The 25,111-nt window shown below is 38.1% G+C and overlaps 1 protein-coding gene across 1 annotated transcript in view; it reads left to right on the top strand.

Moving 5' to 3' along the window:
• Window positions 1-18,149, top strand: part of LOC133529077 (GAS2-like protein pickled eggs) — a 143,453-nt gene extending 125,304 nt beyond the window's left edge. The window contains exon 5 of the mRNA XM_061866694.1: window positions 16,301-18,149. Within this exon, the coding sequence (XP_061722678.1) occupies window positions 16,301-17,196 (896 nt within the window). The 3' untranslated portion in view covers window positions 17,197-18,149. The remainder of the gene's footprint in view (window positions 1-16,300) is intronic.
• Window positions 18,150-25,111: the final 6,962 nt, after the last annotated feature.

Below are 25,111 nucleotides of genomic sequence, written 5' to 3'. Positions count from 1 at the left end.
TCTTGGTCTCCGACACCACAGACCGCCATGCTTCTCTGTCCAAAGCCGTTACTGTTACCGTAATTATTATATTTTGCATATAATTTATTAGGCACTAAAAGTTTCTCACTCACTTTTACCCTTTAGTTCGTGTTACTGGTGTATCCAAAAGTAAAATATATATTTTTAAAATTTAGTATTGTTATATTGGAAACCTTGAAAAGATTAACCTAAATGTTTCAAGCCCTATTGCGTCTCCGATGTCGATTATGTGCCTTTCAAAAATGTATAATAAAAGTTTGGCAATTTCGCATCAATTCGCTCAACAAAATTGTCATTTCATTGCGCAATCACAAATGACATTGTCAAATGAAAATTGCGTTCCGCAATTGACATGGCGCGTGGCGACACACGGGACATTGTTTGCGTATGCACTTATTGAATAGATCTCGAAACGCATTCATACATACATGCCAATTGCTAATGGATGAGGTATGGTCCATGTCAGAGGAGAAAAGCTAAGCCAGAATACGACTTACGGCTGATAAAATTATTTTATTATATCTTTTGGTTTATATTATGTTTATATATGATATATTTTAAAGTAATAGTGACCAAATCCGAGCCAAGAGCGGAGTAGTGGTCACTGGAGGGTTTGATCACTTGGTCACTAAATTTATTATAGTCTAAGCCAGAAAGTATTTGAAATCGAAAGTTTAGCATAAATTACGAATTACACTTACAAGTGTTAGTATAATTCTGTCGTATAATTATTCGAATATATTGAATCGACTAGATATTTTAATGCTATAAATATTAAAAACCATTTAAAAGCCATTTTGGACACAAAAATATTGCTACACTCTTAGCACCTACGATTTAGGTATTTATTTTATTTATTCACCAACTTACATTTACAGTTAAACCAGACATGCAAGTTATGGGTTACATACATACTACTACTAATTAGACTAAGCTTATCACTAGATTTAATTAATATTAATAGTTGTGGGTGTAGATATTGACTCTAGGTAGCGGGCTGCTGTGGCTAGGAATCTCGGTTCTGTTTTTATTACACTGATAGATGCCCTGATAAAGTTAAAACTATTGATATTACATATCGTATCCTTAGGTAAAGCATTCCAAACGACAGATAAAGTAATTTTCGAAAAAGCGCTGGTGGCCTAGCGGTAAGAACGTGCGACTTGCCATCCGGAGGTCGCGGGTTCAAACCCCGGCTCGTACCAATGAGTTTTTCGGAACTTATGTACGAAATATCATTTGATATTTACCAGTCGCTTTTCGGTGAAGGAAAACATCGTGAGGAAACCGGACTAATCCCAACAAGGCCTAGTTTACCCTCTGGGTTGGAAGGTCAGATGGCAGTCGCTTTCGCAAAAACTAGTGCCTACGCCAAATCTTGGGATTAGTTGTCAAGCGGACCCCAGGCTCCCATGAGCCGTGGCAAATGCCGGGACAACGCGAGGAAGAAGAGATAAAGTAATTTTCGCTTGCTCTATTTTTCGTTATTTTTTAAATCAACCTGTGTAAAACAAGCTTAAGTTTAAATTATGGAAACGGGAATTAATCGCGTATTAAGTTTTAAATTAACCTCCGTTTTAAGCTCAAGTTTTTTAAACATATTTTCTAACATATTAATATCTTTAAAACTTACAACAAATAAGATTATAATAAAATTATCATACCCGAAAAGACAGAGTTTTGCATAAACATGTGTTGCCAGTGATGCGTAGCTTCTAAATCAAGCTTGCGATACACAGTAGCAATGATTCCGGGGCGTGGTGCAAGAGGAAGGAATACAGCGATTTGTGTTGCTGTGGCAATAGGGACGATTAACGGCCTCGTGACCCTGCCTACGAAGTAGAAGGTACCATTTTTACCTATCCCCAATTGGCATTAGGCATTTCATGAGTAATCATTAATCAGTAGCAATAATTTAATCAAGACTTAAAATCCGAGGCCACAAAATGACCATCGAGTATATATATATGCCAAAAATATATCTATGCTTTTCTTCTTTCGTTATCTTCTAACGGAAGTCGTGGTTCATCTGGAAAAAATATAGCTAAAAATAACGCGTATGTACCATATTTTTTTCATATCCCAATACCTTGTTATTTAAAAGTTACAATAAAAATCAGTCAGGGTTGTCACTGTCGTAATGCATTTCCGGATATGTTTTATCGTTTTTATTTTAAACATGAAAGAACGCGTTTTTACAACATTTCAATTGTTACACAAAGTTGAAATAAAAATGTTGATAAACCAATACACAATTCACCCTTTGACCGCCAAGGACGTCAACTAACGCACGCGGCTATCAACCTTCGTGCATTTGGACAAGGTTCACAATGACGCGTCGCACACGATAGGCGTGGCGTTCTAATGATTAATAAATAAATCGCTTCCGCGCTCGCGCCCGCGCCCGCTGCCGCCCGTGCCGCGTGAACGTTTTCGCAACTCCGGCGCATCGGCGCGTGCGCCGTTGCGTGTGATTGTCCAGTAGTGTTGTGTGGTACTGTACTGGGTAATTGAATATGTCTATGTTGAATGCAGTTGCCAACCGAGAAAGGTTATTATGGGCTAAGTACTTGTATGTGCTTTTTTATGTATAAATGAAATGTATAGCTCAAGAAAATTAACCGGAATATGGGCAATCAGGGGAAATAATTCGTGTACATTTGTAAATTAGTAAAATTATAGCTTGTGCTGGTGCCAGATCAACATACTAAAAGTCCTCGAAGGTGGAGGTTGTGCTGACGGTGTAAACGACGTTTTCTTAAATCTTCTATTTTTTGTCTCTTTGTTACTTAAACACCCTGTAGCCCTAAAGTATAACGTACTTATAAATATTCAACATAGGTATGAGCAAAAATTTGAAAAAGGGTACCTTCAAACTCCAATACCCCCTCAGCATAACCCCGACCCCCCAGGATTTTTAGTGTGTTTATCCGGAAACCATAAAGTATAACTATAGGTACCAATTTTCAAAACTAGACGAATTATTTCTGTTTCCAAATATTATATAGGTATATTATATATATCGTTGTCTGAGTACCCTCAACACAAGCCTTCTTGAACTGACTGAGGGGCTTAGTCAATTTGTGTAATAATATCCAATAAAAAATATAATTAAATGGCTTAAATTAATAAAAATAATAAACAGTCACCTTCATCAACACTAATTGCCCATGACATACCTTATAAAACATCCAATTAAAAAACTATTATACACATAGACAAATACCTCCATCATACCTTAGACAGTCTATCATAGAATAATTTGTCTATGCTTCCTGGATTGCCTTGTTTGGTTCGAATATGGCTTTTTACCTTAATCGTACCTTACCTTAACTTCCTTTTCCGAGTTTGTTTACGTCGTGTTTATGGTTGTGTAAGAAAAGATAGCTTTATAGTCAATACCTTTCTGAGATCAAATTTAAACACTCGTAAATCACACTAAAATTAAGTTAATTTTGCGTGTTTATGTCACTCTCGCGACATGTTTCTGAGACTAGACTCTCATGTAAAACATGTCGCGCATTAAAAATAAAAGCGGCCAAGTGCGAGTCGGACTCGCCCATGAAGGGTTCCGTACCATTTATGACGTATTAAAAAAAACTACTTACTAGATCTGGTTCAAACCAATTTTAGGTGGAAGTTTGCATGGTAATGTATATCATATATTTTTTTTAGATGTTTCATTCTGTTATTTTAGAAGTTACAGGGGGGGGGGACACATTTTTTCACTTTGGAAGTGTCTCTCGCGCAAACTATTCAGTTTAGAAAAAAATGATATTAGAAACCTAAATATCATTTTTGAAGACCTATCCCTAGATACCCCACACGTATGAGTTTGATGAATTATTATTTTTTTTAAAATTTTAAGACGTTTTAAAAAAAAACTACTTACTAGATCTCGTTCGAACCAATTTTCGGATGAATTTTTATGACGTATTAAAAAAAAAACTACTTACTAGATCTCGTTCAAACCAATTTTCGGTGGAAGTTTGCATGGGAATGTATATCATATATATTTTTTAGATTTTTCATTCTGTTATTTTAGAAGTTAAGGGGGGGGGGGGGGGGGGGACACACATTTTTTCACTTTGGAAGTGTCTCTCGCGCAAACTATTCAGTTTAGAAAAAAATAATATTAGAAACCTAAATATCATTTTTGAAGACCTATCCATAGATACCCCACACGTATGAGTTTGATGAATTATTATTTTTTTTTAATTTTAAGACGTTTTAAAAAAAAACTACTTACTAGATCTCGTTCGAACCAATTTTCGGTGGAAGTTTGCATGGCAATGTATATCATATATTTTTTTTAGATTTTTCATTCTATTATTTTAGAAGTTACGGGGGGGGGGGGACACTTTTTACCACTTTGGAAGTGTCTCTCGCGCAAACTATTCAGTTTAGAAAAAAATGATATTAGAAACCTCAATATCATTTTTAAAGACCTATCCATAGATACCCCACACGTATGGGTTTGATAAAAAAAGATTTTTTGAGTTTCAGTTCTAAGTATGGGGAACCCCCAAAATTTATTGTTTTTTTTTCTATTTTTGTGTAAACATCATAATGCGGTTCATAGAATACATCTACTTACCAAGTTTGAACAGTATAGCTTTTATAGTTTCGGAAAAAAGTGGCTGTGACAGAATCGGACAGACAGACGGACATGACGAATCTATAAGGGTTCCGTTTTTTGCCATTTGGCTACGGAACCCTAAAAATAGACAAACACATATAATTCACAAGAAACGTAACCTGTAGATGGGTCATTCTACAAAAATCTCATTCCCCTGGCAATACATTTTCGCAATTTCCCAGGAGATGCCGCTTTATTAACATCTCATGATTGGTGACCCGTGCTAAGTTCCATCTACAACCATAACTGTTAAGCGGAATCTTCTGGGAATTCGCGAATAGGTATAGCCAGGGGAATGAGATTGCTGTATGAGGTAGAGGAGAACATACGAAAGCATTATTACCCAACCTGAAACGGAGGTACTTTTCCCTTGCTCGGCAAATGAGTATATAATTTAAATATTTATATATTATATATATCGTTGTCTAAGTACCCTCAACACAAGCCTTATTGAGCTTACTGTGGGACTTAGTCAATTTGTGTAATAATGTCCTATAATATTTATTTATTTTTTATTTTTTTTAATCTCTCTCACACTCAATATTAACATAGTTTAACATTGTTAACATATTTTCTTAATGTTAAAAACTTTATCCTATATTCTAAAATAATTATTTCCCTTTTACTTTGAGATTATTAAATTGCTTTAAACTGTTAACTTAACTATTACTTTAGCCAAATTATAATTTAATTCATTACTTTCTGTACCTACATAATTAACGTGCGTTGTATTGGTTTAATATAACCTTAACTTGCTGCTGGAAGAGCGGGGTCTCCTGTCACAAGTATTGATATACTTACCAGGAGGTCCCAACCCTTTCTCAATTTGTAACACAATGATTGTGACCAATAAACGATTTTTTCATTTTCATTTTTTTTTCAATCTGTCCAAATCAATCAAAATGAAACCCAGAAAAACACATACTTAATTATAACTAAAAATACACATTGTTAACACAAACTATACTATGGCAAATTGCGTCCACATATACTCATTTCTTCGCTCCTACAATTGATTGTGTGATATGTGCCCGCCCCACTTAACCACCGCTATACAAGAGGCGGGCACAGATAGGAAAACGATTTGTATTGAGCGTCTATTCCCTAGTCATTTGTGCCCAGCGGGGACAGATGAGAATACACCTTTATACTTTATATAAAATTAATTAATCATCAATGTACTCTACCAATGTTAGACACACATTCAGCAGCATGTATCTAAACGTACCACGTGTTCACAATAATCTGCACACGCTATTCTCTTATCAGATCCAGGTCAAGTTTTATTCTCGAAATGAAAAGGTCAAAACAACAAAGACTATGCAAAACATTTTGACCTTGTTCTTTTGACATTTCAGCTTGACCGTAACACCTGTAGACGTCTAAACTGATCCATTATGGTCATCATTCACACTGTTCATTATTGTCATGGTAAACCTTATTGCTAAGGTATTAAGGTTCATCTATAGTCAGTTATTGGTTGATAACCAGAGAGTATTAAATATTCAAGACGAAAAACCTCCATAAAACAGCGCGTTCGCGTGCCTTTTTTTAGTTTATTTATCATAAAGGTACATAACATTGTGACACCTCTTTGTTCCTCGCCAAACTGCGGTCGCAGTTTGTTGGCGAGATAGCGCTCATTTATATATCTATGCTATGCACTTAATATACTAAGCTTAGGTACTATGTGTAAAGATATACTATTGGACAAACCAGATTTAAAAAATACAAGCCCCGTCGTCTCTTTAAAGTTGCAAATAAATTGTGCAAAAGCAATATGTCAATACAAATGATGATGTTAAAGGTTCATTTTTGCCGTATAATATCTAAGTGTGCAATCTGTCATCTATTGCTTTTATGACTTACAAACATAAAATTCGACTTTCTTGACCGCTGCTGCACAAACGTGTAATTAAAGCATAATAAAAGCCAATTAAAAAAAAATGATTGCTTTATTTAAGTTTTAAATCTACTCTTCTAATTATTTATAATTGCGGTCACTCAAGTTCAATTTTACGTTTTGGAATTATAAATAGCATTGGGAAGAGAGGAATAAATAATATACATTTATTGGACGTTACAAAATGTATATAAAAAGAAGACATAAAAAACATAGGACGCTAAAATAGGATCTCCACTCAACATAATGCCGCGGCAATCCATGACGCTGGTTTAAAATGGGGGTTTGCCTTAAAATAATTAGTAGCGACGTGGTAGCGACACACACGCCAACGACACATAGAAAAAAAAACAGATATAAAAACGTAACGAAAAAATAATTAAAGCATAACTAAAGGAATAAAAAAAAAATGTACATGACAATTTTAACTACCGCTATTAAGAAAATTTAGAAGGTAGGTAAGTAAAAAGGTAAGTATGCTTTAAGGTGATAAAATAACTAAAACGAAAAAAAGATAATTAATATCGTCTACAACATTGACCGTTCTCGCGGCATTGTACGGAGGCTGTCAGTCTTCTTTATTCACTAGACTCTGGTGCTAACCTAAACATCTCCGTCGCAAACCATATCAGAAAGACCACATTCCTCGATCATAAAAGGCATCCCAGCTTCGCACTTAGCGTTGGCACAAAAGATCTTCGGAATAAAGTCGATATTCCTCTGACCCCGATTAAATCAAATGTTGACGTGGGCGGTAAATGGTAACAACTGTGTTATTAAGCAGTGATTGTCGTCTGGCTGAATGCGCCAGGAGCGCGAAGCCATTAAAAAAAAAAAAAAAAAAAAGCAGTGATTGACAGTTGGGTTTATTATGTTGGTAATGGCGGATTTATAAGGAGCGGTTGGGAAATGGTGAAGGTTAGGGTTTTGAGGTTGTCTGTTTGGGTAAAAGTAAAGCCAAGCCTTGGACGAATGAAATGAGAAGACGAACAATGTATATGTCGGCGGCCTATCATAAAATCCGGCAGATCAGAAACTTGCTCAGAGTTAGAGACGCCATTTGGCAATAACTATTATTTGAGGAACGATAGACGTTGTTAGTCTTGGAGGATTTAAAAAATAGAGACGCCTGGACTGTATTTTTATGTACAAAACAGTCTGCCGATTTTTGCAGGGGAGGGGCACGTCAAATGTATGGCTAGTTCTACGTAACGTACAAATAGCCATGTCAGATAAACGCCAGTCCATACACTACATATGACCATTGGCCGAGCTTTTTGACAGAGGGGTAAGCTCTTAAAGGCGTCTCCAGTTGTTAAATCCTCCAAGGTTTTAGTTGACTTGTTTTATTCGTCAAACGTTGGACATCCAAGCCAACCGAAAAATATACAGATGAATGCTGGCAACCTATAACTAAGTTTTAAATGAAAGTTCACTGACATTTGGAAATTTAAAGCTATAAGGGGTAAGATGAAAACTGTCTTTCATACTGGAGTCAAAAATGTTAGCTGTCAGTAAAGATTTTTCATTGAAAATTATAAAACTGATTGTGAGGCCTCGTGGTAACTTATTAGTACTTACCGCGGCTTTCGTACAAAAATTATACAATAATTGGTATTTTCAATGTCAATTCTATTATATCTTACTCTTTAGGGCTCCTCTAGACGATGGCCCAGCGTAGGCTAGTCCAAGGGACGCAGCTATGCGGTGAAATGAGATAGCAATATCACTTACTCTAACGCATAAATGCGTCCCTAGGACTGGCCTGCGCTGGGCCATCATGTAGAGGAGCCATTAAACGAACATAATAATTATACCGATTAAGTAAAATTCTCTCACATGAAATAACTAAAATAAATAAATATTAAAGGACATGTTTACACAAATTGACAAACCCCACAGTAAGCTCAAGACGGCTTGTGTTTTGAGTACTGCGACGATGACATGTATATGATATATGATGATGATGTCCTCCCAGACGTATCCGTCGACGGCGACATCCTGACAAGTTATTTTTATTTTTTTATTAATATTGTTTTTAAATATTATTTATTAACTATTACGCACATGGGCGCGAGCGTGACTTGCAAATCCAAATTTAGTCTTGAAAGTTCGGCTGCACGGAGCACAGTAGAGCTGTCCAGATGAGTTGTATGTATAGTTGTAGGAGGGCTTGGGCCGAGTTTTTCGGAGCTGACGTTTGGCGTCAAGATCTTCAAGCCGGGTGCGTTCAAAGTTGTCAAGACCCGTACTGACAGCAGCTCGCCAGTCCGATCTCCGAGTCGCAAGCTCCTCCCACGACTCGCAAGATATGCCGGTGGCCAACAGATGGCGTTTTACGACATCCTTGTAGCGTAGGTATTGCCCGCCAGCCTTACGTTTACCTGAGGCTAGCTCAGAGTAAAATACTTTTTTTGGCAGTCTTGATGGCGCCATACGCACAAGGTGCCCACACCAACGCAATTGACCTTTTATGAGCAGACACTCCATACCCGGCATGCCTGTTCGACGTAGAACCTCCGAGTTTGGAACACGATCCTGCCACTTCAACCGTAATATTGCCCGGAGACATCGTAGATGAAATGTGTCTAGACGTTTAATGTCCCCTTTGTACAAACACCATGTCTCCGAGGCATAGAGCAGCACAGGCATGATAATTGCTCTATAGACGGCGAGCTTTGTGTGAAGGATAAGATCGTGCGATTTCCAAACTCGCTGGTTCAGTCCACCAAAGGCCGCAGCAGCTTTGGCAATCCTAGAGGAGACTTCGGACTCGAGACGATTGTCACTCCGCAACAGAGTCCCTAGGTATCGGAATGTACCCACTTCGTCCAGTGCATTGCCCCTTAAATAAGCAGATGCATCGCTCGCAGATTTCCCTCTAGCAGGTTGTTTGACAATCTGGGTTTTCGATGCACTGATTACTAGGCCAAACTTGCGACATGAATCATCCAAATTGTCCAAATAACTCTGCAGGACCTCCATGCTATCAGCCATAAGACAGACGTCGTCAGCATACAGGATTTCAGTAACCGAGGCATACTGTAATTTGCGTTTAGCCCTGAGACGTGATAGGTCGAAAATACTCTTGTCCGTGCGAAAGTTCACCGATATCTGGTTGTTGCATTTCTGGAGTGCGTCATTCATCACCGCCGAGAAGTAAATGGCAAATAAGGACGGAGCCATGACACAACCTTGCTTAACGCCACTTGTGACTGGAAATTGCTCTGTGAAGGTGCTTTCATGACGTACACGAGCAGTCATACCCTCGTGAAATTGGCGCACTAAGTTGACAAACTTCACAGAACAACCACACTTTTCTAACACTGTCCACAAAGCTGTTCTAGGCACACGGTCAAAGGCCTTTTCGAGGTCCACGAATCATAAATTGAGGTCATGGTGTTGCTCAAGACTTTTTTCCTGCATTTGCTTGACGACGAAAATAGCATCAACCGTACCTCTATTTGCTCGGAATCCACACTGAGATTCGGGAAGGAAACTTTCGGCAAGTGCGTTAAGCCGCTTATTTATAATATGGGCAAGTATTTTGCCTGCCACATAAAGCAAGGCAATGCCTCTGTATGAACCACAATCTGAGAGATCTCCCTTTCCTTTATAAAGCTTGGTGATATTCGCATCCTTCCAGTCTTGTGGTATAACCTCGACATCCCAAATGTAATTTATGAGGTCAAATAACCTTGATGTGATGCTGGGTCCTCCATACTTGAATATTTCAGATGGTAGGCTGTCAGACCCCGGTGACTTACCGTTCTTCAGACGGTGCAGTGCAGCAATAAATTCTGTGAAGGACGGCGGGTCATCTAAGTTTGATACAATTGGCAGGTTCTCAAGCGAGCTTACATAGGATAGATCTACTCCTTGGCTACCGGGATTTAGGACATCATTGAAGTGCTCAGCCCACCTAAGGAGGACCTCCTCGGGATCTGTTAGTTTCATTGTTTTATCACGTGAGTAAACTGGGGCAGTTTTCGTACGACGAGGTCCATATACGGATTTCAGACCTTCGAAGAACTTTGCAGTTTGGCTGGTGTCTGCCAACCACTGCAATTCCTTCGCTTTCCTCTGCCACCAGTTATTTTTCATCTCCCGAATCTTCGCCTTTAGTTCCTGCTGGATGATGCTACGCTGTCCCACATCGACGACACCCCTTAAGACGCGCCGAGATCTTTCTACTAGCTGCCGTATGTCCGCATCAGATTCATCGAACCAGTCTTGGTTTTTCTTTTGCGGCCTACCTAAAGTCTGCAATGAGATATCATAAAGAGTCTGCGCGTAAGTGCTCCATCTGACATCAACTGAAGGAGCGTTGACGGTATGGGACATCGCTGCATCGAACTCAACGTCTAGCTTGTGCCGTATTTCTTCATCGTAAAGAAGCTTTGCAGAATCTAAAAGTGACGGGATCTTATGATTTGCTCTGCGCGGCGGCTTGTACTTCAGCCTCATCTTGGACCTTATGAGTCGATGGTCGGTCCAGCCCTGAGCACCGCGCATTGCCCTTGTGATGAGTACGTCGCTTATGTCACGTTTGCGAACAATAATGTAGTCAAGGAGATGCCAGTGCCCAGAGCGTGGATGCATCCAAGATGTTTTATACTTATCCGGTTGCCTGAAGAAGGTATTCGTTATGCTTAGATTAAATTCCGAACACAGAGTGAGTAGAGCAGCACCATTGGAGTTGCACTTTCCCACCCCATGTTTTCCTAGCACGTCCCTCCAGGCAATGTGTTCAGTACCAACACGCGCATTAAAGTCCCCAAGCAAAATCAGTTTGTCGCAGGGCGGAATATTCTGCAAAACTGCACGCAAACCTTCACTGAACGCGAGTTTATCATCATCAGATGCTGTCATGGTGGGGGCATAAACGCTTACAAGATGCAAATACTTCCTGGGTGTCAAGTGGAGTCGTAATGTCATGAGCCTATCGTTGATGCCTTTAGGAGGCTCTAGTAGCGTTCGGGCGATGCTGTTCCTAATCGCAAATCCGACTCCACTGGCAGCTCGTTCATTTGCAGGCTTGCCTATCCAGTAGTAGGTATAGCCGCCCAAGTCCTCACAGAGCTCCCCGCTATCTGCTAGGTGAGTCTCGCTGATCGCAGCAATATCGATGTTGTATCTGGATAATTCGCGTGCTATGAGTGCAGTTTTTCTTTCAGGACATTGGTTATTTACGTTATCTAGTAAGGTTCTTACATTCCAAGCAGCAATATTGAAATATTTATTAATTTTGTTTATTTTCTTTCGACCGCTAAACATTGGTGACCAGTCGACCGCGGTTAGCCGGCTGGGATAAAAAGAGACGAGCTTTGTTTAGGCCACCTTTTCTAGGCCCTTCCCCGGATTGGGGAAAGCAGTGCGATCCCTAAATAGGGCTGCTTTGTCATTAGGCGAGCTGCCGAACCAGTCCTCTCGTCTCACTTGAGTCACGGAGCGACCATCACCGCCCAACCGCCTACGTGCAGAGAACCAGCTAAAGATTAAACTCACCAGTTCAATCCCCACCACCAGTCTCCATCGCCGTAGGACTGCACTCATTATCCAGTAATTCATGCCAGGAGTCATCAGCGCGTGAATATATTAAAGTGGGTAAGCATTTGCGCGCACACAGACCCACTCTCTCGTCCCCTAACCCAAGTTACCAGTGGAGCGGAGGTCCGCTACGATGTATGGGGTGTATGTGGGGTTTTTTGCAGTGGGAACAGTTAGTACACTGATCGATCTACCAAAGTAGATACTGTCTTCTGACTGGGCTGTAAATACTCCATAAATCTCTTCACTGGTGGCTCCAAGCAGCTGTCATGCACACAGCGGCCACACCCCGGTAAACCGCGTCGATCCGCGGGCTAAACCCAGCGAAGGGGCCGTCTCTATGCGGTTAAACAGGACAGTCCCCCCATCCAGTGCACAAAGTCTCTAACGGCTTGGAAGGCGATCACCGCTAGTATGGCACATGATTCGGCGACCGAGGCGTTACAGCAGGGTATTCGTGACGTGCCTGTAAGGGCGCATGTAGGGGCTCATAGAAACATGCGGCCAGTCACTGCATCCATATGCAGTGTATGATATATATTAAATACTTAAATACGTAGAATAACGGTTAATATTTTTTTAACTCAAACAAGAAAAAAAAAATTATAAAATAGGTACGGTAGGCAATGAAGGCATTCTAAAATATTTGATAGGTATGATAAAATTCAACATTGAAACAATCCAAAAGTGGTATACTCAAAAACATGTGTACGAAACATTCCAACTCATTTTGCAACCTAATGATGTTTGTCTTAGCTCTCACGGCATAGAAAACAAGCGCACAATGCGACACACAAAAAGAAAATCGCACCGTTTGAAGTGCACTTTGCTATACCAACTTAGATGTACACTTATACAACTGCATTGTATATCTTTTGTTATAAGAGACAGGGTTGAAAATTGGTTGAAATGGAGTTTAAAGACTGATTTTAGAACTTTGTGTTTTCAACTTGCAAATTTTGCTGTAGCAACTGGAAAGGAGTTCTTATCAACTACAAAGTAGGGTTTAAAATGGTTTGTATTCTAATGTTAAATATGTAAAGGGCTCTCATATGGTCAGAACGTGAGAGTATTTTAAATAGGTGAGTCAACGACCTTATTAAGGGCATGCAAATATTATTTTCATTCGTGTCGAGTTGAATTGTAATAACGATTTGTTGATTCGAGTGTTTCAAGGTGCCTCGTTGAAGTACTTTGTACTTGAAGCAATACATATTTATATTTGAGGTATGGCTTGAGGATCAATTAGTCGATGTTTATAATATTGCAATAGTCCGGGAATCATTTTATTATTCGTGCTTCTTTGACATGACATGGATTCGAATTGACAAGAGACATGACACATCATTAGGAATGTTATAGGGACCGTGCGCGTTGGAGGGTCTGCCATCTTGTGGCCTGAACCGGAACCATAAACATGTACACTTACACGTCACGTGTTTTCTTGTGCATAGTAGGTTCTGCCATCTTGTGGGCTACATCGGAACAATCAACATCACATTTACGCCTCGCGCCAAAAATCTGACGGCTCCTGTGCTGCCTCCTACAGTTCATGCACGCTCCCTATATATTCATGTAATATTTAAAAATAAGAAGTGTGAGTATGAGGGTCAATAGTTATTTGTGTCCCAAGGGAGGAAAAGTAGGAAATTGCGTGACGCTGCCGCGTGTAAAATTGTTATTCGAGCCGAAGGCGCCTTACGGAGGGCAGAAAAATTATTTTCGTTGTTTTGTTTATTACTGGAACTGGAACTTATTGTTCCCAATAGTACATTACGATACAAGTGCGAAAAATAGGAAATTCGAAACGAGTGGCGAATTATCTATTCGCACATGTATCGTACAACGTTTTACAGTACAGTACCTGGGCGACCGAGCTTTGCTCGGTTATAATTATTTATTGTAATATGGTGGTCTATAGGTGATAATCTTAACTACATTTTTTTACTAATTTAAACTTGTCTAAAACAATAAAAATTAAAAAATGTAAAAATATAAACTTGAACATATAAAAAAAAAACAAAAGTTAATCACCGGGCGAGATTCGAACCCGTGACACTCGTTTCTAGCCGTCCGCGTCTTCACCCGCTGGACCAGACGGACAGTGGCCGGCAATACGAAATTAGCGACCATATTCTGCGTCGAAAGAAAAACGCACGAAAACTCGAAAACACGCGTTTTCCCAAACATAAGACTAATCTAGATCGATTGTATACCCCCAAAAACCCCCATATACCAAATTTCAGCGAAATCGTTAGAGCCGTTTCCGAGATCACAGAAATATATATACAAGAATTGCTCGTTTAAAGGTATAAGATATGGCCCTTTAAATGTTCGACACAGTAACATAATATGCTACTTCTCGCACTAGTGCTATAAAGTAGCCCCATATGTACTGTAAAATATATTTATGACGGAGTGTAGCTTTTTGATTGAGATGTTTTTCTTTGTCACGTATATTTATAATCGACATCTAGAAAGACATGCTACATATAGCACTCTACTTTTTAATTTATTTGATAGAGGTCACAAATCTTATACAAGCGTGATATAGTGGCCTGACACAACGAAAAGAAATTTGACCCTAGATGTTTTAACATCTATGTACAAATACATAATAAATACCCTTGTTATTCCTTTCTAGTTTTTACACTTCGAAACGTAATTCTTATTGAATAGATGCATTTTTAACTACAAATAAAAACGGGACTTAATCCCGTATTAAGTTTTAAATTTACCTCCGATGTTTCGAGGATGGCGAGAAAATGTTCAACAACAAGTGCGGGTAGTTCGAAAAACTCGCGCGGCTAGAAATTTTGATGTCAACTATAGCCAGTCTTCTCCGAGAACACGGGGACAACGCCGTTCTCGAAACGTTGGAGGTAAATTTAAAACTTAATACACGATTATGTCCCGTTTGTATTAGTTAATAATGTGTAAAAATCCGTCCGTCCGTCCGGCTGTCACCAGGTTGTATCTCATGAGCCGTGGTAGCTAGACAGTTGAAATTTTCACAGATGATGTATTTCTGTTGCCGCTATAATACTAAAAACAGAATAAAATAAATATTTAAGGGGACTTTCATACAACAAACATAATTTTTTTGCCGTATTCATAAATAATGGTACTGAACCCTTCGTGCGCGAGTCCGACTCGCACTTGTCCGGTTTTTTCATTATACATTCATTTCATAGTTATTTAAAGTGAGCCATTAAAGACACTTAGGTATACCTAAATATATACCTAAAAGTTTAGTTAGGTAGTTAAAAAACCGGCAGTGCGAGTCGGACTCGCCCACCGAGGGTTCCGCACTTTTTAGTATTTGATGTTATAGCGGGAACAGAAATACATCATCTGTGAAAATTTCAACTGTGTAACTATCACGGTTTATGAGATACAGCCTGGTGACAGACGGACAGGCAAACAGACAGAAGGGCAGCGAAGTCTTAGTAATAGTCTTTATCCGGGTTTAGCATATCTTCTTACTTTAGGGTTCCGATTAAAAATAAAACTCGTCCTGACATTATACGTATACTAAAAAATATTGATCCCATTTCTAATAACTAGTCACCCAGAAACACGTGAAATCAAAATACAGGCATAATACAATCACTCATCTAAAACAATGTGTGGAAGCAATTAAAGTTATTCACAGCTAAACCAGCTCAGTGACCCCGCTAATGAATTAATATTTACACGTCACACGATTGTTTGCCAAAACACAGAGGTCAACGAACTAATAATGTCCTAATTTAATTGTGTAACCTTTTATAATCTGTGTACTGTGACAGTCTGATCCTGCTTATAAAATCTGTATTATGCTTCGCCAATAAGAGGACTAGAAAATTATTCCAAAATCAAACCCAGTGGTCAACATTTGCCTATCTCAAACACACATATTCGTATGATCAATTGATCAATCCCTCGTGAGCATAGCATATATCGTTAAAGGACAAGTTGTACCACGCTGTTTAACGTTAAATACTCGTACGAGTATGACAGCAGCAGCTGTCTTTCCATGACCACCTTTCATACAAGGAAATTTTAACGAACTACGATGACATTATTACCCTGGTCCAACCAGCCCTAAATTCTTTTCTTGATACAACGAATTATTCCCAGCCTATGTGTCTGTTCAACTCGCAGCATGTCAACAAAATCTAACTCATTATCTCTTCTCATTTCAGAGCGTCTCGACCAAGACGACGGCTGTCACATGGATCGCGACCGTGTCGACGACTACGTCAGCCTGAACACCGGCCTCCGCAAGACCGGATACGCTGACACCTTCTACGGAGGCAAGAAACCCTCATCCATCGAAGACAAGTCCAACAGGACCAGCCCTGAGCGCATTGTCGTCGTAGAAAGCAATAACTCACCAAGCATGAGCCTTCGAGCCAGCAGAGAAGTCGAACCCAAGAAAACGCTCCGCAGCCGACCCCCCAGCAGGATCCCACATTCACCCGTCCGCGCCAGAACACCCAGCCGTGGCAACACCCCAAGCCCTAAACACACAACCAATGTACAGACTTCACCTAAACTTACTCCAAAGTTACCACCAACAGCCAGAAACACTTGGAGTGGACGCACTGCTCCTAATCAAGCCAAGTCTAAAGCCAGACCGACTATTGGCGCTGATACTTTCGATAATCCTAACAAATCTCCCAAAGCAAGGCCTAAAGCCGCTCCTCAGAATGAAGCATTCAAGAGAAATTCCCCGCTTAGAGCTAGCAGCGTTACTCTCCGCTCTCCACCGAATCAAAAGCCTCTAAGTCCTTTACTTGAACACATCTTAAGGTCTACAGAAACTGCTAAAGACGATGCTGCAGTTTTGGAAAAGATGAAGGAGATTATCAGAACGTATTCAAAAGGAGAAGATTCCTTATCTAGGACAAGCTCTAAAGACTCTGATTACGCTGATTTCACTTCAGCGTGGGTAATGTCTGACGGGAAACTGGAGAGGTCGACTAGTACAAGGCAGTTAGCTGCACCAAGGAAGGATCCAAGGAACGGAGCCTCCAGGATCCCAGCTCCTGTGTCGATAGGATGCCGGAGGTCCACTTCTACTTCCCAGTTCCAATGACAGGAGTCTCAGGATAGTGAGCTCAGTGACAAATAAAGACTGAATGCCGGAGAAGGGTTGTGATGGTTCATGTCAAGTGATAGAAAAAGTTCCGTTTTGGCAATAATTAGAGTGTATTTGGAAGACGATTTCGAAGGTTTTTGAACGGCCTGGCATAGTAGCTATAATTCAAAGCTCACGCCTGTTATGTATATGATATATCTTTTCTATTTATCGAATATAGCGTAGGCTATCAGTTATACTTATCTATCCATATCTTTTATGTGTATTAGTTATATCAGTAATGTTTAGATATTGTAGTGTTTTTGACAATTTTCTAATGTCGTCTAATTAGTGTTCGTCTTTACACTTAAAATGTAGTAAATTTACACTAACATAAAAGTAACATCATAGTTTATTGAAAGAAGTAAGGCTTCTTGATAGACACTGGTTCGTATGGAGCCGAATATTGTGTAAACTTTATATTAGGATGACCTATTTTTCTCTTTTAACACTCTTTTATGTGGTGCATTGTGTGAGAATGTGTCAATATGTTAGGGTATTTACACCACTTTTTATTATGAATTGGTCATCACTATAACTGATTTCTGTGAGATAATCTGGAGCTATTTCGGCTTGGAGTGGGAAATCATTTTTTTAACCTAACACAATTCAAGCTACAATAGTTGTAGTTTATCTTTGAAAAAAAAATAATGACAAATTTTAACTAAAGACATTTTAAATAATCCTGTAGATATAACTTAACAGATTAAAGTTAAGAGGCATTAGAGTTATATTAACGTTAGATTGTACTTTTTTTTAAACCATTAAAGCACCAGAACAAACCTTGCCTTAAATGTTCTACTAGAGTCTGTGCGGAAAGCAAAAAATGAAAATGTCATCTTTTGGACAGTGGCATTCTTTATTTATATCTCTAGGTGAGTTCTGGTGTTAAATAATATGGTCTTATATAACGTTACGCGGGTTGATTCACAAATAGCGACAAAAGATGGTGCTAATTTTAATTTTAGGTTAAATGAAATATGGCAAGATCCAGTAAACCCCATCTTGTACGTCAAAACGTATTATACGAACAAAAACACCATTATAGATTTTCGACAAGTGAAATACTTGCATGGAACCTATGTCAGTGGCGCACTGTGACATTTTATAGCATATACATCTTAAAATAATATCTTTTGAGCATATTAGACAGGCGTTAAAAGCTTATAATCAGGCCTCGGAGTTTTTTTAGCACGGTAAGACTAAGGAGAGCTATGGAGTCTTTGTTAACATTAAAATTAAGTTCATACTCATACTCATCCTCATTAATTTAGTTCATAAAATAAATAATAGCTATAAAAAATACACCACCATCTTCATTGACGAGTAACAAATAATATGAAGGTAAACAACCCCATAGAATTAACAATCAATATCCATAGAACACGTAGCTATAGGAATGAGTTCTTCAAAATCTTCACATGGTACGTGTACGTTGTTTATTTCATCAGTCCAGTTGTAAAATGTGTAAATAATTGAGACTTTTTCCATGTTCTCTGGAGTGAAACATGTTCTATGTTGGTCAAAAATCCACTTATGACACGAAAAAGATCTTTCCACATCGACTGAAGTTAAAGTAGCATGTTTTAGAACTTCCTCAAATTGTTGTGAGCTTGCCATCGTTCGTATTTCATTAATATCTGGGTTCCTTTGGAGAACTTTTACAAATTTATCTCTAATCGTGTCAGGGCCGAAACATGTAAAAAATTGTGTAATGTCGTCTATTACTTGAAACGCTTGCTTTAATGGAATATTTGTACACTGTAATTTTGTAATAGATTCAACAATAACCTGATAATTGTCTTTAATAAAACTAAGCTCATTTGGCATGTTCATATCCATCAATGCGGTTTGGGCGTTTGCTATAGAGATGGCTTCTTTTCTTGAAAATTCAAAAATAATACTTTTTATTTGCTCATAATGATCCGCGTAGTAAAATGCAGCATTCAACCATGTCCCCCATCTGGTTATTACAGGCCGCGGCGGTAGGGGCACATCAGGGGCCATCGTCTTAAATATTCGTGTTCTCTGTGGCGATTTCAGAAATATCTTTTTTACATTTGATATTAAGGCGTTGACTCCTTCATGTTCTGATCTTATTTGTTCAGCAACACGATTTAGGGCATGCGCTAAACAAGTAACATGTTTCATGTTGATAAATTTCCGTTTTAAAATTTTGTCTGCGAGAAGCATATATGCAGCGCTGTCCGTGCAAAATATTAAAAATTTGCCAATGTTACCTTCGAAATTACCTTGCCACAAAAACATAAGACTATTTTCTACCACTTCAGCGATCGAGTTTCCATTGACTTTTTCTAATACCTTACATGATAGTAAGAAGGGTCGACACGAGGATCCTTGTAATGACTTTACTATAACATTGACAACGCAATTACCAATAACATCTACTGTTTCGTCCACGGAAAGCCACAGGTAACAATCTTTAAATGAGTTCCTTATTTTGTCCATAACTGGGTTGTAAATTTTTTGGAGATAAAATTTTCTCAAAGTTGATTCGTGTGGAAGTCTTTTATTCGTTATTGGGCAGCAATATTTTTCCATGAATTTTCGGAATTCGGGATGATTAAGTCTGTTCCAAGGAATGTTGCAGGTAACCAGGAACAAGCAGAGATCAATATAGAAGTCGCTTATAGCTCCACATTTCTTTTGGTGCTTGTCAGAATTAACATGTTTCAGAACGTTGTCCTTTTTCAATCTAGTTATAGAACTTTCACACACAGTGCAGTATATAACTGCTTGATCGGTATTATACTCTAACTCTTCATAGGGTTCTATCCAGCGCTGTATAAACGAAGAACGTTGGCGAGATTTTGTATTGTGTAGAATGCTGTTGACATGCTTTAATATAAAAGTGTGTCTTAATTGCGTGAGATGTACGTCACAAGACACACACATTACTACACATTTTTCGTGATCGTAAATAAGATCTTTGTACGGTTCAATCCAGTGCAAAATTTCAGATATTTGTGGATCCGTCATAATGAAATCAGCAATTTATTCCGAAATTTGCCTTAAATGAATATATTGAAGTAACAAATCATACGTCTTAATATGTTGATACATGACATATGATGTCATTAAGTGCATTATCTAAAGCGGCCAGTGACAACGTATAGTTCCTTATCTTAACAGTAATTATAGTATGTAGGTACGTTAAGTACTTAAATAAAATATTGGAGCGATGACACTGCAATATGGGTAATATAATAATATTAACATACACATATACATATTATTACTTTTTTATAATATAACATTTAATTAAATATATGTAAACAGAATTAATTACATATAAGTAGTCTAAGTATTTATAAAACGATTCGGACGAACTTAATTAATGAGGATGAGTATGAGTATGAATTTAATTTTAATGTTAACAAAGACTCCATAGCTCTCCTTAGTCTTACCGTGCTAAAAATACTCCGAGGCCTGCTTATAATATCCTTGCCTTGTCCCATGATGCTTTGCGACTCTGACATATGTTGCAGGTGTATGGTTTTGTTATAAACGTTCAAATCCAAGACGGGCGTAAAGGCGGGATTCAACCAGTGTGTGGAACAGTGTGGCACAAGCATTTTTGTACTGAAGATGCTTGTGCCGCACAGTGCTGCACACTGGTGTAATCACGCCTTACGTTAATACTTTATTTTCAAGTAGAAAATTATTCAACAGAGATTTTATTTTAGTTCTAAGTATACGATAATCGTCGCCCAATATAATTAGTTTTAAAAAACGATTTTAAAATAAGTTTTTAGTTAGAAATTACGTTTTTTAAAGTTTTTTATTCAAGACTAAAACGGACCCGGTTGATTAACAAAATTAACATAGTATTTATTGAGAAATTAGCATTTGATGAGCATTTATCGGCGATCATTCCAATTTACCGGGAATTTTTTTTTTTTTTTTTTTTAAGTAATCTCATGTTTTGTCTATAGCTGTAGTTTTTCTAAGCGTCATAAATGATCATTCTCGACAGATTATTCGCAGAAATAAAGGTTAATGTGGGTAAATAGAGAAAAAAGAATACATTGAACGAAACGCAAGGGGTTACGTCAAAAACCCGCGTTTAAGTGGAAATGCGTATTGCCCATTGCCATATATTATATCTAAGACCCGACGGTCTTACGGACAATAAGAATGGGGCCAGTACAGCGGTGTCACGCACACGAATTCGAGCCAATCGTGCAGTCTCACGCCGCAACGCGATGAGTTCGCACCACGCACGATTGGTTGAGCCAGTTCCATTAGACTGCACGGTTGGCTCGAATTCGAGAGTGACACCACTGAACTAGCGCCATTCTTAGTGCCCATAAGGCCCGTCCTTAGATATACATGTCAATGGTATTGCCTGTGAAAAAATCGAAAAGTTGCGGGGATCAGTGTTACGTGGGAAATCGTGTTAAGTGGATATTATTAATTTGTGATTACTTTGTCGCTTTGAAGGACTGCAGTCCAATTGTACATAGGTTGTGAAGTTTAGCAGTTGGTGGTTAGGTTATATGGCATTGAACTACATCCAAAATCATACCTCATCTAGTATACCAATAAAAGAGTATTTTTTCACTCGCTAGTAGTGTAGAAAGCTTAGTGACTTGAAAATATAAGGGTTCTAATTGCATCAAAATTTAAACCGAAATATCAAATTTAAATTGAATTAGACCAAGCTAAGTTAGCAGCAATTTTTATAGCACTGTGCAAGTGTTATTTTTATGAAATTATAACGTTTACTTAACACTTGCATAGCCACAGGCTATCAATCACTGCCAACTTAGCTCGGTCTATGTCAATGTCAATTCTCAAAAACATAGGTATACTCAAAAAGAAAATAACAATTCCTCAATAAAGTGTAAGGGCTCAAATTTCCAAAAAAAATAATTGCTAAGAGTCAGACCAAGATATGTTGGCAGCGGTTTAACAGCCGAGACAGTGCAAGTGTTATTTAAAACGTCAAACTTCTATGAACATATGATGTTGACTTAACACTTGCACAGGTTGGGCTATCAAAATCGCTGCCAACTTAGCTTGGTCTGATGCTAAAAATGTTGGCACAGGATCCTCGCATTGGGAAAAAATGTTAAAGTGCACCATCCCATAAACCCGGTTAACCGGTTAAACCTGGAGTTAACAGAGTTACCAGTGCAATTTGATACTGGGTTGAAGGTTTAACCGGTTAACCCCGGGTTAGTGGGATGCTGCAAGTGTCGCTAGGTACAAAAATGTAATAAAAACCTTTATATTTGTCACGCAATATAGCCATGCCATAGACGGTCCAAAATATAAATATTTTTGGAAGAATAAATACCTGAGAATAGCTATTTGGTGAAACATAGACGCAATATTTTGACGACCGGTTTGGCCTAGTGGGAAGTGACCCTGCCTACGAAGCTGATGGTCCCGGGTTCAAATCCTGGTAAGGGCATTTATTCGTGTGATGATCATGGATGTTTGTTCCTGAGTCATGGGTGTTTTCTATGTATTTAAGTATTTATAAATATTTATATATTATATATATCGTTGTCTAAGTACCCTCAATACAAGCCTTATTGAGCTTACTGTGGGACTTAGTCAATTTGTGTAATAATGTCGTATAATATTTATTTATTATTTGTTTATTTATTAATATTATATGATGACTATGAGTCTATGTATTACCAAAAGTATGAAAGATTTAAAATTTGTATTCAATGTTTCTGATGCTTATTATATATGTTTCATTCTAACTTGTAAGAAATATTAAAAATAATTGTACATTTAATAAAAAAGGCGTATTCTAATTTTAATAAGAGGATGAGAATTAGATCTAGATTAGTTATGGATCTAATCTGTCAGTGTCAAAAGTGATATTTCTACAACCAATAACCTCACTTTTCACAATTACAGATCAGATCCATAATTCACATCCTCTTACTAACATGAAATTGAAGTGAACAAAGAAAAAAGAATCTTTTTTTTAAATGTGCAATTATTTCTTAAAATCATGCTTCGAAAAGCTTGATCAAGATCGCTTCTCTCTGTCCAATTATAGGCATCGCTTAACGTGCGATAGAGACAGAAGCTTTCGCAAACTATGCTAAAATAGTAAAATATTGAATAAGTTAGAATCGGAACCCCGATTGTACATTATGTGAACCACCAGGCTATTCTATGCTTCTACTAAATACTACATTTGTGCGCATTGTGGATTCGGCTTACAACGACTTAAAATAATGTAAAACAATGTTTTTTTTTATCACTATTCTAAAACAAAGTCCCCCGCCGCGTCTGTATATCTGTATGTTCGCGATAAACTCAAAAACTACTGAACGGATTGTTATGTGGTTTCACCTATCAATAAAGTTATTCTTGAGGAAGGTTTAGGTGTATAATTTGTTAAGGTTTTGTGTAACCCGTCCGAAGACGGGGCGGGGCGCTAGTTACATTTAAGGCTATTTGTATAAGTACTTCATATGTTAAAATCTAAGTTTTGAAAACAAAATGTGAAACCAAATCAAGCTGTAAATGATATTTGGTATTTTTTTAATATAGTCTTTACATATTTCGCATAAATATGCATCAGGTAGATGAGGTAGAGTATTATATTTATGATACTTTGTCGCTTTTTGTGGCAAATTCTGTTTACATTTTCACATTATTAAAAATGTTCGTTGTGAGCGAATCCACAAATTATTTAGGTATAACTTGGTGTAACTTAGTTATGGTTGAGAATATAGAGTTATAATTAAAGTATTAAAAGCTAAAATCTATCAGATAAATAATTACTCACTAGATGGCGCCCAAATACGCCTGAAACTCAGATTCAGGGTGGGTACAAGATGCCAATCGTTCACGCTCCGTAGCGTAGTTATCTCTATCACTCTTCCATGTTAGTGCGACAGAGACAGTTGCGTTTCGTTCGCTACGGAGCGTAAACTATTGGCATCTTTTCTACGCACCCTGATTGGCAGTCCTCAACTGTGCGTTTCTCCAGGAACTTTCTTCTTCGCACAGCTAAACTGTGAAATGAACTGTCGCCTTCAGTATTTACATATCGTCCAGACCGATACGACCTACAAGAATAAAAACCCTACAAGACCAATAAGAGAAAAAGGTGTCCATGGGCAACGTTAATTGCTTACCATCAGGCGATTCATCTGCTTGTTTCTTCTTCCTTCAGTATCATTAAAAAATTACGGGCGCCGAAAAACCCCATCTAATGAGTTTTAAAACACGATATTTTAGTTTATACTTGTATTGTACCTCTATAATCTCTGGTTTTGGTTAGTTTATTGCTAGAGGCTAAGTGAAACTTAGTTGCTTCATGGTCGTTACCACTGACAATGCCATAGACATTCGTTACTCTATTTCACTGAATAAACTTGATGCAAGATAAATGTGTTTTTTATTTAATTTTCGCGTTAACAAGAAAATCGAAATTTCGTTATCCAACCTCTATCAGTCGAGTAGAGTCGAGTGTCGGGCAGATAAATAAATTTCGATTTTTGCTGTTCCCGGTAGGCCCTTAGTAAACAAACTGCCTTGATGCATCAATGTCATATTTTATTATCTGTGAAAATTTGTCAAAAAACAGTTAAGGTACGATATAAGTTACTCTAAGTATGTATAAGTTACTCTATGGTTTACGAAAATGCTAGTGCTACACTCTGGTGGCAGAATATTGCAGTAATACTCCCTATTCAGTGACTGCAAAACAATGGCGCAATACAGCGCCATCTGTTTTGGTTGACAAACTAAGGGGCGCGTCTTTTTCTTAAGACTTTACCTCTACAATCAATTCTCTTTAATATGAATATGACTGAACAAGATGGTGGTGATAAGGAAACTTTCATTAGGAGCAACAGAGAGAGCGCTGTTA

This window comes from Cydia pomonella, chromosome 20, assembly GCF_033807575.1.
Source record: "Cydia pomonella isolate Wapato2018A chromosome 20, ilCydPomo1, whole genome shotgun sequence".
NCBI lineage: Eukaryota > Metazoa > Arthropoda > Insecta > Lepidoptera > Tortricidae > Cydia > Cydia pomonella.
Note: the sequence above shows the minus strand (reverse complement) of the source record. Positions and strands in the feature narration are given on the sequence as shown.